Raw genomic sequence first — 17,241 nt, forward strand, 5'->3', positions numbered from 1 at the left:
TTCCTGCTATCTGATAACCATAGTCCCACCAGGACATCACCCTGGCGTGCTCGTCTGTGTTTTGTCTCAGCCAGTAGTAGGCTTCTCTGAAGTCATCTAGGATATTGCGAGTGCTGGAAAACAGAGTTCATTTTATATTCAGGGGTACAAACACTAGCAACAAATTAACTGCACCATGATAAAACTGGGCTCACAAATAAGGGTTTTCTTAATGCGTTCAGCTCCCTTTCAGGGATTCAGTCACCAGCCATCCTAAGTTTGAACCCACCAACAGCTGAATGGCCAGGAGCTGAACTGCTTTTGAAGATGTGACTAAATGCATTTCCAGTCAAACATACATTGATAAACAAGTCTTCTCAATTGACTCAAAAACTTTGTTTTTTTTAACCATCATCTTCATTGGCTTTGGATAGGATTATTATGTATATACATTAAATATTTCAGAAAATTATGTATCTTTTTGAAAATTAGAGTCTTAAGAGATTTTTATTCAAGGGACAACTCTGCCTTAATACAGTGAGAAGTGTCTAAAAGACAGTAAAGTCAATTGCTAATGCCAAGGAAGTAGAAAGGCTTCTGCCCTTTAATTTCAGACCTGTAGACCTTACTTACCCATCATGGTTATAGGAAGCAAGAACGACGCTGGGGCTGGAGTACGCATTGCTAGTTACCCAGGTACAGTGGACAGCAAACATCATCAACAACATCAGCATCAGCATAGTAACGATGTTTTTTATATTGGGACCCAGTCCTTCTTCTGTTTTTTCCTGTTCAGTTACATGTTTTCTCACTTTGCCTGCCTGAACAAACACAAATATATCTGGTATGGCAACTTTTATCACCCTTGACCATGGAACCCATGCCTTTTTCTTCATCACATGCACCCCATAAATGCTACAGGGTACTATGAAGTTAGACTAAGTATGCACAAAAATATTCTGACAATCCAGCAACTTGTAGAAATGGATCATTCCTTGAAAGCCTCTTTCAGGAAAAAAAACCCAAACAAACCTATCACGAGAGGGTCAACACATGACTTCTTTGGTTTAGCTCGGTATGAGGATGCCCTTTTATAAAGCAGGGTGAAAAAAAGAAAGGCACAGATATTTACTGTGATGAAAAAGGGGAAACACAAGGGTCATGCTTTGTCTGGGTCAGTATAACAAAGCCTAAGAGATAAAAAAATTAGTACCTAACAGCATTTTCTTAATGATTAAGAGAATATACAAGTTTATGAATAGAAATACTTTTTAATAAAATATATTATTCTTTAATTTCACCACATCTTAGAGGAAATACAAGAGGGAAACATTCAGGGACAGAGAATTGTTGTAACTAGTTAATTGTTAGAACAGCAACTGTCTGCCATTGCTTCTCTAGAAAGCTGGGTCAATATGTATACTTCCTTTAGGTTAAAGGCTCGTCACTGATCAAGCTAGAAGGAACCACTTCTACAGTGACACTGATTTTTTTTCAGGACATCAGTTACATCTTACTGGAGAACATCAATACTAGTTCTAAATTTAAATGCTAGTGATTCAGATCTCTAGTGGCATTTAAAAGATTCTCACAAAAAAAAAAATCTGTTTTCTGACTTCAGACTTCTGCTCCCTCCCCTCACCTTATCATACAGGTTGCCAGGGTTCCTTTTGTCATCCTCATCACTGCTGTCCTCTATTGGTGGATTTTCCCTCTTCATATCATCACCCAAATAACGCTCAAAGACATTGGAGAAAGCAATTGCTGACAGCATACAGACCACTGGAGTCAACGTGAGCATCAGCCGAACCATCACGCCAGCAAAGTAAACAGCGCTGATTGCGTACAGAGCAACTGCAAAGAAACAAATCTACTGATGACATTTAGAAAATAACCCTCGCTCTGACTGCACACCTACATGCTCTCCATAAAACTGCTTCTGGAAGTGGGTTGAGCATCTGTGTATATATAGGCTTGAGTATGCATCTTGCATTTCATTGCTTTTTAATTTACAGAGATACAGTTCAATTAAGGTTTATCCCTTTTAAGCCTCAAACCCTTCCTGAAGTTCATCTTGACAACTGTTAACAATAACACAATCCCATTTTCCTATTCATTAATAACGTGTCAGAAGATACATTATTAGTGAAATTTAATATCACAGACCAAAAATACTACTGGAATAATAGGTAGCTTCATTTGATTAAAGAGGTCGAACAACCCTAGACCAAACAAATTATTGAAACGGAAAAAGCCGAAAGGAAGTGTTAGAATTTCATGTAAATATCAAATTTTAATTTAAGTTAGAGATATCTGTGGACAAATTGGGGGCTTGTCTACATTATGATTGCATATAGACAAATAATACAAACACTGCAAGCCCTATTCTGAAGCAAGTTTTCCTGAACAGTCTTATCTCCCATCCCCCTCCCGCCTCCCCCAAAAAAACAAACAAACCAAGTTTTCAGAATAGTAAGGAATATTCAGAACACTTTTCTTAGAAGGCAAAAAACCCAAACAAATCTGTATACACTGGTTAGGAAAATCTGTTGTTCAAGTAATAGTGGTTATTCCTTGTCTGCTACAGTTTAACAATACACTTTGTGAAAGATTTGCCAGGGATATCATGAAGGGACACCGATTTATCAGATTATGTTACATAAATATTTTCAGTTTTGTAGCGAAGTAGTATGGCTCCCCGTTCTCACTCACGGGTCTCTACGCTGACTTAAATGGATGATGCAGCAGTAGGAGACTGAAAGCGAGTTGCCCAGCATTGTTCTTGACAAGGACTCATTGTAAGGCACAGAGCACAGATATCCATCCCACAGTCACTGGATTTAACACAGTAAATGTTCCCACTGCCCACATACCTCTGAGGTCATCCTAAGAGGCAGCTATATTAGTCTGGAGCCTCCTGTCCCTGTAAAAGCCCAAGACCTGAGTGATCTTTACTGCTCCATATGGGCTACAACCTCAACTAAATCCTTACAAGCCTCATTCATAATCTTACAAGTCTGCTTTCACAGTAGAGCTTCGTACAAATAAATGGTGTGTTGTCACTGACACAGGGAGGCCCCACACCTACACTCAGGCTTGTGCCTTATCTAGCACTTGTTCCACAGCAAGTGGTTAAGTTCACTAAAATAGCAGAAAATCTGGAAAGAAAAGGCATTGTGAATCATCATCCGTGATGGGACGAGTGCCAGACACCCAGGGAAGGGTGGGTTGCCTTGCAGCCTGGGCAGGGTAGGGACCTTCCCTCTGCACTGAGGTGTTCACCTGGCTGAACTATGCTGTGGAACTGCACCCCAACACATGGTTTGCAAGACCAGCTTGTGGAAGAGCGCGCGGCTCCAGCCGCAGAGCAGAACCATACCAACAAATTTTTCAATCCCACCTCTTGGGACGACACTCCATCACCACTGCACCAATCTCTGCACTTCTATCAATGGTTTTAAATACTGCTTGGCACAGGTAATTTTTAATAATCACCACTAAACACATCACTTTTAAACCTTTTTTAGAACAAGCCATATAGTAGCTTTGAGCAAACAAAACCAAAAGAGAATCAAGTTGAAGGCAAGATTTTTCAAAACAATTTTTAAATGTTTTCTCTTACCAAAGACTCTTTCATCATTGATGTTTTTGATACAGAACCACAGCCCTGCTGGGAAAGTACACACGAGAATATGCAGATCAAAAAAGAAGGAAACCCATGTTGTAGGCTGATGCTCAGACACAGAGGCAATGATCGGGATGTGAATTTTCGCATACCTTTTTTAAAAAAAATTCAGTTCAAATTATTTTGAAAAGATAAAATTATTAAAACTTGTAAACATTAGGAATTCTGAAATTCATTTCAAAGGAAGCATTTCAATGTAAAATGGCAAGTGCTTTACTCAGCAGAAATCCGATGAAACATTTATACCAAAAAAGTCCCCGGGTCTAACCATATTTAGGAAGTATTTGGTGTATCGAGTTATTTAAAACACCAATATAATTATTTCCATGCTAATTAAAAGAATGAAAATTATGGATGTGTTGTTTTATTATGGCTAAATATGAAGCCAAATTCACCAAACTAAAAACATGCAGCTATGGAAGCCCCATCATTACATGTTGAAGAGATAATCATCCGTGCCAGTAAGTCTCCTAGATTTTCAACACTGTGTTTTGAACTCTGCTCTACACAAAATACCTTCATTTTCTTAGTACAGAAAGTTAAGAGTATTAAATACCAGACCAGTTACTGATGTCCCCACATTCTTTTAGATGCTGAAAAAAGCCAGGCCTTGTCTACACTTGGAAATACAGGTCAGCTAAGCAACATGTCAAACACTCAGTGCAGACAAGGACAAAACTGTGTTGTACATTAAAGACAGCTATACGTACGGACCTAATCTGAGGTGCTACAGGACCGAATGGTGAGGTATCAAACATATGTCCTTTTCTTCACTGAGATCTACTTCTCATTCAAAACTGCACTGTGTGTTTTAATACATATGATTTTCTAATGTAGACAAGCCCTCAAAAGTTTAATGCTTTGTGTATATATATATATAGACTACTTCATTTACAGGCAAAGAACAATATCTACATGTTATCTGAGGCTTCGTTACTGACATCTATTCTACTACATTTATTACAGACTTGGTACAGAATCCTGTATGAGCTGGACTTTGGAGCCTGGAAGAACCTGAACTGCAAAAGTTTCAAGTTCTCCTATTCCTGCTTTCAATCTTGAAAAAAAAAAAAAACAAACCAAAAAACCAAAACAACAAACTGAATTTAATCTTATATACATTTATCTGAGAAAAATATTTTCAGTTTTATTCCTATTCTCCTGGCTGGCTAAAGAATCCACCATTGATTTGTAAAGTTAACTAAAACACAAGATTAACTAACATGGGTTTTTTCCCATGAAAACACACACAAATAAACCAGAATTGTTCAGAGCAGACATCTGCATACACGAAACAGATGTATGAACATAATTAACAGGCAACATGCAAGACCATATGTGCAACACCTTCGTGATTTCGTGCAATGCTGAGCAATGAATATAGTGTAAGTTTAAGACTCTTAGTAATTTTAAATTGTGTCTTCAATTGTTGGTACAGCTTTTGGTTATTTTATGATGAGAAGCACTACAATATATTATAGAAAAACATACCATTACATATTCAAAGACTTCCAAAGAAGCAAGAAATGTAATAGACAAACTAGTGAAATGGTTGCAAAGATCATGAAACAGTTACTACAAGTGCTCTCTTTAGATAACTGATTAAATCCCACTATATTCTCCTTGACTGAATACTAAATGGATTTGAGGATGAGGAGTGCAAAAGATTATTAGTTTTCAGTAGAATGCTATTGCTATCTAAATCCTTATATCCTTTATCCTTACTTACCCAGTGTCCCACAATGAATAAAATCTGCCGCTCCAAGGAGCAATGTAACCTGAAAAAGAGAAGGGGAAAAAAAAAACCAAACCAACACACTTTTTGCTGTCTAGATATTTAAATGTAATAATTTTTTTATTCTCTCAAATAACAGCACAAAACCAAAGAAATTTCATTGAACTTGTAATATATGTGAACCAGACCCACTGCATTAGGCAGGCTATAAAGCCCTCCAACCATGAAGCTAGTTTTAGAAGAACACTTACAGGACCACATTGTACTCGTTGAGTATCAACACATGCACACCTCCAAAAGTCAAAGCAATGCAGTAACAAATAAAATATTTCTCAAAGAATATGACAGATAACAACCTATTCTCTGTAAAGAAATATATAAAAAAGAAAACATAATTGATAAGAAAGCATTTCATTTTCATGAAATGCCTGAGCAGGAAACTGGGAACGATCTATAGCTAAAACACTGATACTCAATGAAACACTGGTTTCCTATTGCTTCTCTACTGATGGATCTACGTGTGGCATGGAATATAAAAGCTGCTACTAGACATGTCGATAAGCTTTACATATTATTTTGTTTAAACAAAGCCTTTAGATACTTCATCATAAGATGAAACAAAAAGATTAAAAATATTAATAAAAGTTATTAGTAAGATTATTCTTAAATATTATTTCCACTTCCCTTGCAACTGTTTCAGCTCTCCCTGAAGACAAGCTGAAATAAGAGAAGGTTAAATCCTTTTATTTATTAACCAAGTCTTTGTGCATGACACAGTAAGTCTTCCCTCTATCTGATATTTAAATTCAGTATAATCTGACTGATGTTTCTAGTTTAATATCTACTTTAGTATCTCTGGGAAAGGCAGGAAGGAATATGAAGGAAACTAGAGGCCAGTAAGCTGAGTCCCTGAAAAGATTATGGAGCACAGCCTCCTGAAATACATTATTAAATGCTTTTTGAACCATTTTCCTCATTTCTCAATTATAAGCTGAAGAGGAATGGGCTGGAGAAACAGATGTTTGATGAGTTGAAAACTGGCTGTCCAGACAAGCTCAAAGTAGTACTCAGTGGACTGGGGTCCAGATGGTGGCTACTAACAAGTAAAAATATCCCAGAGGCCAAAAAAGTGAACTGTGCGAAATTCAGAAGAGTGGCTGACATGCCTCATGTGAGGTTTGGCCCATCTGGTGAAGCAGTGATAGTGATCAGTGAATTTCAGAAGTTGAAATTGACACTTCCTAAGAACTACAACAGAAAATCTATTGTGCTGCACACTCAGATAAGAAGCTGAATTTTGTTTTGATATGCCAGTCTGAAAATTTTTGCTAAATATTAGTAGGACCTGCTCATACCTAGCGAAAAGCAAATCATAAACCATCATGTTTTAGAAGACTTTCAAACAAATAGAGATGCTAAGTATTCTTTTGGAATAATGTTATCATAATTAACAAGAATAAAACTGCTATTAAACAGTCCTAAATGTTAAACAACTGATACCAAAAAACATTGGTAAAAAGTAATACAAGAAGGAAGTCAGTTAAAACAAAAACAAATTATGCCTCATTAAAGTGTTTATTTTCCAAAATAAAACTCTGACAAAACAAAACTGTATTTGAGGTATAATATTAAGATCATGCAATTTAAACTGGGCAGAAGTAAATTTTTGCGTGGGTAACATATTTAGCTAGGAAATTAAGATTGATTTTTCTTCATCAGAGGAATGAAGTATGGTATTAGAATCATAGAATGTTGTGAGTTGGAAGGGACCCACAAGGATCATGGAGTCCAACTCCTGTCCCTGCACAGGACAATCCCCAGATTCAGACCATGTGTCTGAGGGCCTTGGCCAAGTGCTTCCCAAATATTATCAGGCTTGGTGCCATGACCACCTCCCTGGGGAACCTGTTCCAGTGCTCCACCACCCTCTGGGTGAAGAACCTTTTCCTAATGTCCAACCTAAACCTGCCCTGGCACATCTTCCTGCCATTTCCCCTGGTCCTGTCACTGGTCACCAGAGAGAACAGATCAGGACCTGCCCCTCCTCTTCCCCTTGTGAGGAAGTTATAGACCACAATGAGGTCTCCTCTCAGTTTCCTCTTCTCCAGGCTGAACAAACCAAGCAACTTCAGCCTCTCCTCATACAGTTTCCCCTCTAAACCCTTCACCAATTTTGTGGCCTCCTCTGGACACTCTCTAGTAGCTTTAGATCCTTTTTATACTGTGGTGCCCAAAACTGCACACAGTACTTAAGATCACCAAGGAAGTATATAATGGAATCAGAAGACAGCAGTGAGGCATCTGGGGACAGCAACGAAGCAAAGACAAGCCTGTTCTTGTGAGACTGAGTACAACTGCCTTGAAGGCTGGAGGCTGAACCACAGAAGTAAAGTAAAACTTACAGTTTAATACCAGTCCTTCAGAAATCAGATTCAAGTACTTCAGAAAGGAAGCAATCTGACCTTGACCTATCAATGCTATTCAGAATAGATTATCTATATGTATCTTCGTAATAGGCTTGGGCTATAGTTACCTTCCTCATCCAGTCTGACTTCTTACATAATTATGTGGATAAACCTGAAATATTGGAATGATGCTACAAAGTTTTTTTTTCTGCAGCCCAGAAAGCACAGTGAATCCCAACACACAGAAACAGTGTAACACAGGCACTGTTTTGCTGTGGCATTGCCAACAGCTCCTTTAGACTAAACCATATGTTGATTATCTGGTTTATTTGCTGCAAAGGTAAACTAGTTTCACATTTACTTACCTGTGTATGTCAAATAGATGACACTCAGAAATACAATACCAGCAGCCAGTGAGACACCCAAGAAGAATAATGTCTGAAATTCCTGCTTTGTTAATCTGTCTCTCAGATACTGCAAAAATGCATACGCCTGCAGCAGTGCAAAAACACCTACAGAAAGAGGAAAGTTTTTGTTTAAATGCTCAAAAGCAGTAACAGCTGTTAAAGCAATTGACTTACTTTGGCTATATCTGAATTAGAAAAAGAAATCCAAGTTACACCCTTACATCTGAAAACTAGTACAAACTAGTACAAAATCACTTTCTGCCAAATAGCCTTTAATACTTAACAGGGATGATGCTTCCTTGCAATGACAGAAGCTTGCAATAAGTATAAATACTCCAAAACATTATTTGCTTACTCTATCAAGAGCTCTAGTACCCACCGCCTCTTTGCTCCCAAATTAAACTGGGGTAAGGGAGAGAATCACCTGGAAACTAGATTGTATTGATTATGACAAAAAACACAGGTTAACATACCTACACCTGGTGAAAAATCAAGACACAGACCCCAGACAGCACACAAAGCTAAGACAGAAATACATGGAAATAGGCTACTGAACAAAACAAGATGATTTAATGAAAGAAAGAAACCCAAACAAACAAGCATTAAGTGATACAGACAACTCTATTACATAAAGCTAGCGTTGAAACACCAGAATTCACTGGGGAAGTGCCCTACACCCTCAAAAAGGCTGTTCAGAGTTTAACATTAAAGCAGAACTTGGACACAATTTTTCTGTTGTTACTCATTTCAATGTATATCATCAAATCAACCCAATGATTAGTCCATTCAAAAGTGAAAATTCACAGGTAGCTGGCAGAAGAAGAAAACACAACTCAAGCGTAAGGTCTTTCTTCAATTTAACAATAAATTTGAGGTGTACAGTGTTGAAATTCACTAGTTCTGAACTCCTAGAGAAAGACACAAACTCTATTCACTAAATAAATGTAAAATTCTCCAGCTGCAAAATGTGGTTTGATAATCTTTACTCTTTTCATTATATTCAGATTGCTAGGAAAAAAATTCTCTATTTTTAAAAGAATTTTCTGGTAAATTTTAATTATATTCCAATTGCTGTCTCAAATACATTTTGGTAAGTGACTACAGATAATAAAAAAAACCCATGAGGAATCTAACAAACTAAACTGTATCACACACACAGTTAAACATAAACCTAATCAGTCTCAGTAGAGGTTATTGCTGTCAAGAAATCAAGAAGTCTGACTGTTAACAACTACTGAAAAATCAACTTACTTTAAAGAAATAAAAAGAATCAAAGACTGAAATCAGTTATTTAAAAATCAGCCTTCTGATTAATAATTGAAATAATGTTTATTTACCTCACTTTGAAAAATTACAGAAGACTATCAACTCTAAAACCAAACTGCTCAGTAAAAATTGTGTTTACCCATAAGGAATGTTTCAATTGTACAATGCTTGAAGGCAACATTATATTGCAAAACAGGAGTGATTATCAATATGTAAAGTAAGTGCTTGTCAGAAGCCCAACTGATCCAGTGTTATGAATGCATTTTACCCCCATTAGCTCACATAAAGAAGGATAATCTGTCAATTGAAAAAACCACTTCCCTACAGACACTATATTGCACCTCTTTAACAGTTTGGATTGTTAGTATGTGTTCTTTCTAATACAAGGAAAAAAAAAAATCACAAGGGTTTGAGGTTTTTCTTGTGCTGAGCAGGCTATTTGGAAGCTGACATTTAATTTTCTTACCTGCAGCTGCCATGTGTTCACTTGTTCTAATTGGCTGAAATCCCACGAAAGGTATCTGCATCGATAATATTAACCCCACAATGTAGAAAGTGCTATATGCTAGGAAAAAAACGTGAGGAGAGGGGAGGAAGAGAAAGGTGGGAAGAAAATGAATACACACATTTAAAAAAGCACTGGTTCCACAGCAGAGTCCATCCTTCCCCCAGCTTCAGTGACACTGAAACAGAACTGTATGATTCTAAATACTTCAGCCATCCTCATTTCCTCCTTGGACTAGGTGTCCTGGTTTTGCTAGGATAGAGTTAATTTTCCTCTCAGCAGCTAGAATAGCGATGTGTTTGAGTTTCAGTATGAGAGCTGCTGTGAGAAGAATGTTGATAATATACTAATGTTTTCAGTTGTTACTGGAAGAAGAAGGACATTTCCAGGCTCCCTGTGTTTTGCTAGTCTGCAAGTGCAAAGGACTGGGCGGGGGAAAGTGTAGTAATTAGCAAAACCCAAATTGGTATTTGGATATGCAAATGAGACATTCCATCTCATACAACATCATGTTCAGTATATATTAATGAGAGCTGACCAGAAAGCTGGGGGAATTCTCTCAGGGATTGCTCAGGCTCACTCTTCCGGGACTGTGGTTTCAGGACTGTCTCTGCTCTGGGATCACTGGCTGGCACAGGCTGGGCATTGGTCGGTGGGTGGTGAGCAACTGCACTGTGCATCACTCATTCGTACATTCTGTTATTACTGTTGTTATCATTAATATTTTTATTATTATTTTATTTCAATTATTAAATTGTTTTCATCTCAACCAATGAGTTTTCTCACTTTTACCTTTCTGATTCTCTCCTCGGTCCCACTGAGGGAGGATGAGCGAGTGGCTGGTTGGTGTTTGGCTGCCCCCAGTCTAAACCCACCACACCAAGATAAACCTGCCTACTGCATCCAATTTTAGAGGAAGTAGCAAAGTATTGTTGTTCCTAAATGCACTGTTTTTTCTCCTCCTAGAGAAAGGAACCATCTACCTAAGATGTTCTAGTTTGGAAATAGTTTTCTCTTGCCATCTTGTTTTCATGGGTCATGGGTGGGAGAAGAGTACTCAGATAACAAGTGACAAAAGAAGCTTTCTGTATGAGGAGAAATTGAAGGGTCCAGACCTCAAAGAAGCAAAACATTCAGGAGTCCACTACCTATTTAGAAAATGCAAAGAGGTATGCTTGTTCTTTTTTCAACACAAGAGCAGAGGCATGCCAAAAAAGTGAAAGCAATAGAATTAAAAATTACTATTAAGCATATGTATTAATGGACCTGTATCAACCATGGGGACTCAAGCCCCCAGAAAGTAGAGGCCACGATCATCATTAATATTAATGTTAGTATTAATGAAAATTATTATTATGTATGCACTTAGATTCATATGCTTTATTTTGACAGGGTTTTCATCCTCAGTATTCCAGGGTGAAAAAGAGAGGGGAGAGGAAGAGAGAAATACCAGCTCTGAGCAGCCACGAGTCTGATTACATTTGAAGTCACCATCCAACTTAAAGTCCAAATGAAATTTTGTTCCTTCAGTGGCAAACAGCAATAATCCACCTCACAGATTTTGAAACATTCCTACAAATCATAAGCCACTGTCTTTGTTATGGCCTCAATCTTATTAAGGGATCCCTGTTCTTATACAATCCTTTGCTAACCTCCATGAGAACAGGTTTGGGGAGCGCATCATTTACTAGGGGTATTGTTTCCATAGCACCTATGTGGTCTCACTGGGGGATTAGAAGTGACTGTGATGATACTTTCAACCACTTGCTGTCTTCTCTTTCAAGCACCTGTATGACTCTACTTGGCCTAGCTACTGATCTATTCTCTCTTATGTCACTGAAATACATTTATGCTGTATGAAGATCAATTTTTGAAGAATTCACTACAACATAAATCATTTACTGTGCCATGAAAGTGCTACAACACTGCCATCCTGTGGAAGTTCAATGATTGGCATAAATCACTACATTTCACATGTGTTAGACCACTGGAAATCATAAATTTTAAGCCTAGTCCTGCAACTGTTCTATTTTCTATGCCCGCTTCCCTCTCCTCACCCCACCTCTTGCTCCCACTTCTTTCAAACAGCTATCACGTCTGCCTGATATTGAAAAAAAAACCTGACAATTTACACAGCAACACAATTTTTCTAGGAACTTAGATACATCAAGGTGATATATCATCACAAACTTTCCATGTTCCTGTACATTCTACTGTGTGCACAGGCTTTGCAAAAACAGTAAGTTAATTTTGATTCCTGCAAGCTACTCTCATAACTTTGACTAGGTCAAGAGCAAAAACATGGTGACCTACTGTGGATACACTCATTTTACGAACAATTTTGGCTCCTGTTCACTGTACAAACACAGGAAGAACCTACTGAAAAACTTCTCCAGAGAGTTTTTCAGCAAATACTGCACCAAATACTTTCAATTAATGGATTATAATCCACCACAAATAAGCACTAATCATCTGAAGTTTTAGAATACTGAAGTAGTTGATATAAACACATGCCTACTCACTATTTAAATTATAAAATCCAATACGTATAACAAAGAGTTATTGAAATTAAGTTTTAAATTCTGGAAGATCCTGAAGTGTTTTTGTTATTAAATATTTTCCAAAAGCATACAGAACTTAAAAATTGTACAGAGAAGAAAAAAAAAAAAGCAGATGGAAGTGAAAATTACCAAGTCTCTAAAGTGTACAAGCACGACTTAAATCTGTACTGATAGCATTCCAAATACAAAAACATATACTTTTAAAACATATGATAAACTGTAAAAGAAATAGAAGTAAAATAATAGACAATAATACCAATGGTTCCTGTATCTGAATTAAGAGGTTTTTACCTATATGAGTGCTACTAATACACTGGAATCATAAACACTTGTTCTTAATTATTAAGCTAGTAAGATCTGAATGAAAGATACAGACCACTATCAAGACAAAAAACCAACCAACCTACCAACCAACACCCCAAAAAACCACCGAAAAAACCACATCAGCACAGCTTAAGCTTGCAAATGTAGGTAGCCTGATCACCACTGATGCCAACTGGGTCAGAAGTGATCTGGCTGATAAATTAATCTGCCTGCAAGTCACAGAATATTTTAAAATTGGCAAAAAGTTCACGTTCTGGGAAATTTTTACTCATTAAATCATTCTGAATTACATTGCCAGGCATATCAGATCATGTCCATTAACCTTTTCTTTGGTGTATGAACACGCATATGAAAAATATATACCAGGAACTGACTACTATTTTAAAGAACTTGGTGCTACCAGATATTGTTCTCTACATTTATGTTATTCTGCTAGATTAAACATTCATCTGTTACAAAAGTTAGTTTAAAATAAAATTAAGCAATTGATCTAGAGATTAAAAACCCTCAAATTCTTGGTAATAGTAAAGTGGATGCGGATTTTACTAGCTACTGTCAACTGACAATAGTTTCCATAAATTTTAGGTGCACAGTGATAGTTTTTTGAGAAAGATGAGATTGCTGCAGGCACACCAGCAATTGCATATTCACGGAAACACCAAAAATATTGTTACTCTCCTTACTTCAATGAGCTTTTGTAAACTCTTCTCTCTATCTTAATAGTTTGGAAGTGAAACACACTGATTTGCTCCTAGAAGTGTTTGAACATTCTCACCTGTTTTAGGAAAGCATCCTGTTAAACAAACCTAGCAATCCCATACTGACGCACAGACTTCTCTGTGTGTAAAGCTTCCCATGGAAACTTAAATTAAGCCAGCAGTTACAGTGAAACAGCAGAGCAGCAATCACATTTCCATTCTGACAACTCTGCTGAAGTATGTCTCACTCACAGCTGAAGGGCAATAACATCTCAAAACACTGTAGCTATTTGCAAAACAAATGTTTGCCAAAACCTTTAATTCATATGAACCTGCAGTACTATTTTCCCCAGATGAGTTCAAAGCCTAGTTCACTGAAAACTGAAAAAGCAAGAGTACTTATTCTTTATTGTTTCTGCTTACCACACCTCTTCAGGATTTTATAAGTAGTAGATTTAATTTTCTCTTGCTTAACTCACACAAATTGGAAAATGAAAATATTCAATAAAACAATTTTAAAAGCAAACCAAGATAAATTGTTTTCCCCTTAAGTTATGAAGAAGTAGTTAATGAAGTTAAGTAATACTAACATTAAAAATTAAAGGTGGGTTAGAGATTTTCCACCCCCCTCTTTTTAAAAGAATTTCCATTTCTTAACTTGAGTAAATTGAGTAAATATTATAGTATATAATGGTTCAAATATACTAATTTCTCTAGTAGGCACTGAAATAACCATTAAAATAATTAAAAATGCAAAGATAAAAGTATTAAAATGGGTAATGAAAATATATATACAAATATGAAATATCCTGTGATATTACACTTCAACTCATACTATGTTCTCGAACTATCTATTGCAAAGATTTCACATTAGGGAGTCAAAAATGTTCTAGCTAACTTACAAACCTTTGAATACCCAAATTGCTTATTATTTCCTTCATTCTCACACCTACACCATGGCCAACTGATGTAACTGGTAAAGTCTCTGTAAAAACAGTGTACGGAGTATTTAAATGTCAGGCAAATAAATTAAAAAGTTAAGTCTCCTAAGATTACTATTGACACATTCCCAAAACTAGAAGGAAGGCTGACCCATTAACCCAGTAAAATCTTCAGGATTCATGTGGAGTGGACAGAGTCTTACACTACTTTTTAGTCTACATTATAAAAAACATATGTGGCTGCTTAAAACTTCCTGTGTCTTTTCTCATATATGTCACAATAATTCACATAATTTCTGCTGCACAACTTTAAAAAAAAAAAGTTTAACATACTAGGAAAGGATAAAAAAGAGAAGCATTATTACAGACACACACATAATATATATTTTATATATATTAAAAATATATTAAAAGGATTCTACAAATATCAAACCATCCAATTATTTTTTCCCAGTGCTCTAGAAAGGAAAAAATTAATTAGCAGCTACATATATGAAATTTTGGAAGTGTATGTTTTACCTCCTTATTTCCTTGTCATAGAGAGTAACTGACTATAATCAGTAATCAAATTAATAACGTCCAATCTGATATGCACTTGCTTAATTCCCACTTTATACAAAAGACATCAGTATAATTAATTTCATATCTCATGATTCAGCATTTTAGAACGACTGTTCAATGAACAAAACTTACCAATGTAGACCCTCCTGCTGTATCTCTGCATCAGTAACAGGACAAACACATGCAGTGGAATAAGGTTGATGATGAAAACATAACCACCCCATGCAGAGACCTACGAGAAATGGAATAGGAAATCAGATCTGAAAATATCTGCAAATTCTTAGGACAGCCAGTGCTGGATTTATACACCCTGATGGTCTAACAAGAAAACAAACTCCATTTAGACAAGCACTCAGAACTGCTAGTAATACCCCCAGAATCTATCTCAATATGTATTATCGAAAAAAAACCCAACCCAAAACCCAAAAAAGCAGCCCACCCCTCCCACCCCCCCACATCACAGTATTTTTTAAAGACTTCTGAAATGGGCTGGTGGATTTTCAAGGCTACCATTCCTGAATCTCCTCCTCCCCCCAAACTAATCTGGCCATGCTAGCAAACAAGAATATGATGCTGGGGGCTTTTCCCCATGGTGAAGGCTGCAGCACAAGGACCCCACAGAGAATCCTACCGCTGCCAAAATTTTCCTTTGACATAGAAACATAGCACCCTGCTCTGCACTTTTTGGTGGGGATAGGAAACAGTATCTCCAGCCAGCAAGGAAAAAGGGAGCAAAGGGGAGGGGAACTCCTGGAGCAGAGCAGGCAATGCAGGTTGCAGTGTAACGAAAGAAACAAAAGGAAGGGGTTGTAGGCACAGGGAAGCAGGGCTGAGCACTGTGGAATGGTGTACAACAATATCATGGACACCGCAAACCTGTAGTAACGGCAGCGCTCGAGAAGCACTGGTATGATGTACTTGGAACTGAAACACTACAACGTTATCAATATATCACAGATTGCTAGTTTGTATAAAGATTTAATGAGCTATCATTACAATGTGTTACCTAAATTTCTAACATATTTAGAAAGGCTGATGTTGACTAGACAATCTGTATTTTAACACATGGCCTCTTGTCAAATTACAGTCTAGACTTCTCCCATATGTACCATGCTTACCCTAGATCTTAATTTTTAGAATGTAGTAGCTAATGTGGTTTTCACTTTAATTGTACTTTAGGGCTTAAGATTCATGCAGATATTCTTATAGCTCTAGAATCCAAACAGAAACCCAAATGACTATATTCTATAGAACAGATCCTAAAGTAAGGATGAGGCCAAGTACTATGGTTTTTTGATACTGATACTACAAAACCCAGCGTTTCAAAATTTGGGGTAACTGATTCAGGCAACATGAAACAAGAAGAACAGAAATCTTCTAGTGTTCTAGAAACTCATTTCAGATTATCATGATCTTATTGCCAAATTACTAGCATGAAGTCTCATGGTTTACGCAGGCAAGTTTATTTAATGGGAGAAAATATTCTAGGAAGATAGGTAAGACAGAACAGAGTAAGAACAAATGTGCAATTAGGACACTGTCCTACTTAGGAGAGGTTTGAATGAAACAGGTAGCAGACAGTTTCTACAGACCACAGACCTGCATATCTAATTATCAAAATATTAAACTAAATATAAGCACTGAAGATTTACTGAACTGAACATGCACTTTGGAACTTTTCAAACAAAACTAAGGCATCCTCACAGACTGGCAGAAAGAGTGCAAACATGCTATTACTCCTATAAGGATTGTTTTAATGTAAAGCTTTGTTTTATTTTGCCTAATCATCATAAAAAGCTATCCAAATCAGAAGCTGCTGAGGTCAAATAAATGCTAAAAATATAAACACAAGGAAAAAAATTCTTCTCCGTATGCAATGCAATGAGTCAAATTACCACAGTGAGTAAGGTATATACTTTAAGCAGATTTAATGATCAAGAAAGATTTCTGTCAGTCCTTCCAATATCTGTTCCTTTCAAGGAGCTGTTCCCCAAGCTCCCCATGCAAGGACTGGCTCTTACTACCTCAAAATAGTGATTTGATTTAATTTTCAGCTTACACTGAAAACATAACTAATTCCATCAGAGAAGACAAATGAATACTATGTAATTAATAGTACAATTATGCTTTGTCCTAAAAATTTACTTAAGCAAAATGTCTAACCTTAACAAAAC

General features: G+C 36.8%; 1 protein-coding gene across 1 annotated transcript in view; it reads right to left on the reverse strand.

The window, feature by feature from the left end:
- The window catches only part of LOC104530930 (STT3 oligosaccharyltransferase complex catalytic subunit B), a 30,245-nt gene that overhangs the window by 7,493 nt on the left and 5,511 nt on the right, over nucleotides 1-17,241 (reverse strand). Inside the window, 8 exon segments of the mRNA XM_010175665.1 lie at nucleotides 1-113; nucleotides 613-800; nucleotides 1,622-1,833; nucleotides 3,602-3,756; nucleotides 5,394-5,442; nucleotides 8,170-8,316; nucleotides 9,944-10,042; nucleotides 15,200-15,299. The exon segment at nucleotides 1-113 is cut by the window's left edge and continues 20 nt beyond it. Coding sequence (XP_010173967.1) covers nucleotides 1-113; nucleotides 613-800; nucleotides 1,622-1,833; nucleotides 3,602-3,756; nucleotides 5,394-5,442; nucleotides 8,170-8,316; nucleotides 9,944-10,042; nucleotides 15,200-15,299 — 1,063 coding nt within the window.

This window comes from Antrostomus carolinensis, unplaced genomic scaffold, assembly GCF_000700745.2.
Source record: "Antrostomus carolinensis isolate BGI_N321 unplaced genomic scaffold, ASM70074v2 scaffold609, whole genome shotgun sequence".
Taxonomy (NCBI): Eukaryota; Metazoa; Chordata; class Aves; order Caprimulgiformes; family Caprimulgidae; genus Antrostomus; species Antrostomus carolinensis.